The sequence below is a fragment of the Grammomys surdaster genome, unplaced genomic scaffold (assembly GCF_004785775.1).
Source record: "Grammomys surdaster isolate TR1022 unplaced genomic scaffold, NIH_TR_1.0 211, whole genome shotgun sequence".
NCBI classification, from domain to species: domain Eukaryota; kingdom Metazoa; phylum Chordata; class Mammalia; order Rodentia; family Muridae; genus Grammomys; species Grammomys surdaster.
The window spans coordinates 4,141,730-4,145,099 of record NW_021604656.1 but is presented as its reverse complement, the minus strand read 5'-3'; the positions used below and the strand labels follow the sequence as shown (position 1 = coordinate 4,145,099).

Here is a 3,370-nt window from a genome sequence, read left to right as displayed (position 1 = left end):
ATGTCTGCATATGCAGAGGATACAGGACCTGCCTTACAGATGGTACAGCGTGGGCCCCTCTGCCCATGAGTGCTCACTCCCTCACCACTGCATACACAAGGATGATTCTGTAGGACAGACGACAAAGGCAAGGGTGAGTATCTGCTTCTGAGTCTGCTAGAACACAGCTGGAGGCAGAAGCCAGACAAAGGCCTGGCACCGGCGCCCTCCACCCCCCCAACCCCCCAGTCATCTGTGTCACCCAGACTGAACTCCCAACACAGAGAGTCTTCCCACCCTACGCCCTGCCACTCTGGGAAGACACCAGGCATACAGAGATTTATTTCAAAAAAATAATTTATAAAATGCCATGTTCTTCTGTCTTTTCCACAGGTTTCTCTTCTCTCAGGGACACCAGAGCTGATGGCCCTGTCACCAAGATGCTGGAACAAGCAAAGGGGCTGGGGTAGAGGTGAGGCTTGTGGGCTGGGGGCAGTGAAGTCCCGAGGCCTCTAGGTTGTTTGGGGGGACTAAAAATGTTTAGGACAAAAGCTTTGCAGCCAGGCCTGGAGAACCCCTGGGATGGAGGCTATGTGTCAAGGCCTCAATGCTTAGCTTCTCTGAGGATGAGTCCAAGGATGAGGCCATGATCTTGAGGCTAGAGTTGAACTCGGAGTTGGGAACATAAGGCTAGAACAGAAGGCCTGAACTATGTATGAACCTTAGGACCAAGAATGAGCGTCCCCAACACAGGGCCAGAGAGAGGATCTGAGACAGCAGTAGTCTCAAGTCAGAGACTACTCAAGTACTTGAGTAGACTCAAGTCAGAGTCTGACACTGCCAATGTCAAATGCTGATACATCAGGTTGCAGCCGAGCTAGGAGACCCACAGCCATGGGCCTACCAGCCTGTACGACACTGTTCCCCGGTTCATGTTGTCTGCCCATCAGGGAAAGGGAAGGGGCTTGGCTCGAGCGGCAAAGGGTCGTGGCTGAAAACCGAGTCACTAGAGGAACAGGTGCTGCTGGCATCCCCATTGGAGGGAGAAAAGGGTCCAAAGGTCAGGCGGAGGTCAAGGTACTGCAAGGAACAGAGCTAGTCAGCTTCCGGCCTCAGGGACAGGATGCTTCATGGTCATGTCCCTAGGTCATGGGAGCGGGCAGAGAGAGGGCATGGTGCAGGAATGGGCAGTACCTCTTCAGAGACAGCCAGCAGGACCTTGTCTAGAGCTTCCACCAGCTGCTTAAAAGTAGGCCTCTGAGAGGGAGCTGCATGCCAACACTCCCTCATTAGCCCATACCTGGGAACGGGTCAAAGAAGCTTATGTGTAGGGTGGGCAAAATAAGGACGGTGGGCTAGCGGGGTGGTGGTGGTGGGTGGGTAGGTGGGGAATGGGCTGGGAGGCCTCCCACCCCAGGATAAGCAGGGCAGTTTAGTTGCTGAGTAGGCAACAAGACAGGACACCATGGGCTGTGGAGAAAAAGAGTGGAGACCATGGGTGGAGACAGTACTGGTCTATGGCCAGGGCCAAAAGCTGACGTCAAAGTCAGGACCGAGGATGAGGTCTGGACACTGGGGCAAGGAGGGTGATCTTACAGCTCTGAGGGGCAGTTTGGGGGCCGCTCCATCCTGTGCCCCTCTCGCAGCAGTGAAAACAGCTCCTCCACTGGGATGCCAGGGTATGGGGAGCCCCCGAGGGTGAAGATTTCCCACAGCAGGATCCCAAAAGACCACCTGGAAGGCAGAACTGCGGCTCACCAGGGCCCAGCTTCCTTCCTTTCTCCTTGAAGCTGTGCAAAGGCTATAGCAGTCGCGAGTCACCCTTAGGGACAGGGAGGGAGACTCCTTTCTTTCAGAGTATCAGAGGAACTCCTAAGATCTTGTGACTTTGTCAAGCGCCTTGCCCTTTTAGAGCGGATGGACGACTTGAAGACAGGCAGGAGCCAGCTTAGAACCCCTGACTCACACATCGCTCTGGTGTGTGTATACACGGTCAAACAACGCCTCAGGAGCCATCCACTTGACTGGCAGGCGGCCCTGGAGGAAGGAGGCGGGGACAGTGGTGTGAGTAGTACCTAACCCTTTCAGGCCTAGTCCCCGCCCCACTCCCATGAATCTCCGCAGTGCCCCTCACATTGCTGGTTTTCTTATAGTAGTCAATGTGGTGGACACCACGGGCCAGGCCAAAGTCAGCGATCTTCATCACATCATCCTCGGTCACCAGCACATTTCGGGCAGCCAGGTCCCGGTGGATGCACTGAGGACAGGGTAGGGAACTTAGGAGTATCAATCAGGACGCATGTCTGGGAGTTCGTCATTTCACAGCAAGCCCAGGGGCCAGAGTCACTCAACCCCCGAATAGATGAAATGGAATGGGCAAAAGTCTGGGCTGAATCCCCAGAACCAGAAAGAGAAAAAGAAAGAGGCACGTTTGTTCAGAGCCCACGCCTGCGCCATGCTTGCCCTCTGTGAGAGAATGGGTGGAGAGGATGGGGACCTGCGGGGTTACAAATGGGGCCCTGCAGGGTTAGCTGTAAATGTATGGGAGCGATGGATAAAGGATAGAGCCATGAGCAGGGAGCAAGGGAGCCGCTGAGGACATTCAGTGCCACCGGAAAGAAAGTGTGGAGATGGAGTTAGAGTGGTCCAGACCACAGCACAGCTGTCCTTTGTCCACACCTTCCGAGACTCCAGATACTGCATGCCTCGGGCCACCTGGTAGGCACAGGAGACCAGGGCCGGGAAGGAGAGTGGTCCTTCGCTGCTCCGAGGCCCATCAGGGCTGAGATCAGGGCCTGGGGGGCGCCGGGCACGGAGGAATTCCCGAAGGTTTCCCTTGGCCGCATATTCCACAATCACGTACAGGGGCCCTACAGAGAGGGAAGACACAGACCAGGGGATGGGAAAGTTGGCAAGACTGTGCCTTTGCATCCCAACTGCGCATCTGTAATTCCTTCCGGCTCCAGCCCCACCTTCCTGAGTGCAGACACCCAGCAGGTTGATGATGTTCTTGTGTCGTCCAATCAGCTTCATCACCTCCATCTCAGACACCAGGTCTGCCAAATCCTTGTCGGAGGCATTGTCTGCAAAACAACAGCTGGCCTGAGGAAGTTGCCTTCCGACTCCACAAGAGCAGCATGGGATGGGGTGGGGGTGGGGTTATCAAGGAAGTCGGGGCTGAAACCCTGCTGGGCTATATGCCTCAAAAAAGCCTTTTGGGACTAGGGATGTAGTTCAGTTTGTAGAGTGTTTGCCTAGCACGAAGGCTGCATTCTGTCCTCATCACAGTATAAAACTAGGCGTGGTAGAGCACGCATCTAATTCTACCACTTGATGAATATGAGGCCAGCCTGGGCTACATGAGACAAAAACAAACAAACAAACAAACAAA

General features: G+C 54.8%; 1 protein-coding gene across 1 annotated transcript in view; it reads right to left on the bottom strand.

The window, feature by feature from the left end:
- Positions 1-303: 303 nt before the first annotated feature.
- The window catches only part of Fgfr4 (fibroblast growth factor receptor 4), a 12,976-nt gene continuing 9,909 nt past the window's right edge, over positions 304-3,370 (bottom strand). Inside the window, exons 12-18 of the mRNA XM_028771983.1 lie at positions 2,952-3,062; positions 2,659-2,849; positions 2,114-2,236; positions 1,946-2,016; positions 1,576-1,713; positions 1,174-1,279; positions 304-1,059 (exon numbers count right to left, since the gene is read on the bottom strand). Coding sequence (XP_028627816.1) covers positions 910-1,059; positions 1,174-1,279; positions 1,576-1,713; positions 1,946-2,016; positions 2,114-2,236; positions 2,659-2,849; positions 2,952-3,062 — 890 coding nt within the window. The 3' untranslated portion in view covers positions 304-909. The remainder of the gene's footprint in view (positions 1,060-1,173; positions 1,280-1,575; positions 1,714-1,945; positions 2,017-2,113; positions 2,237-2,658; positions 2,850-2,951; positions 3,063-3,370) is intronic.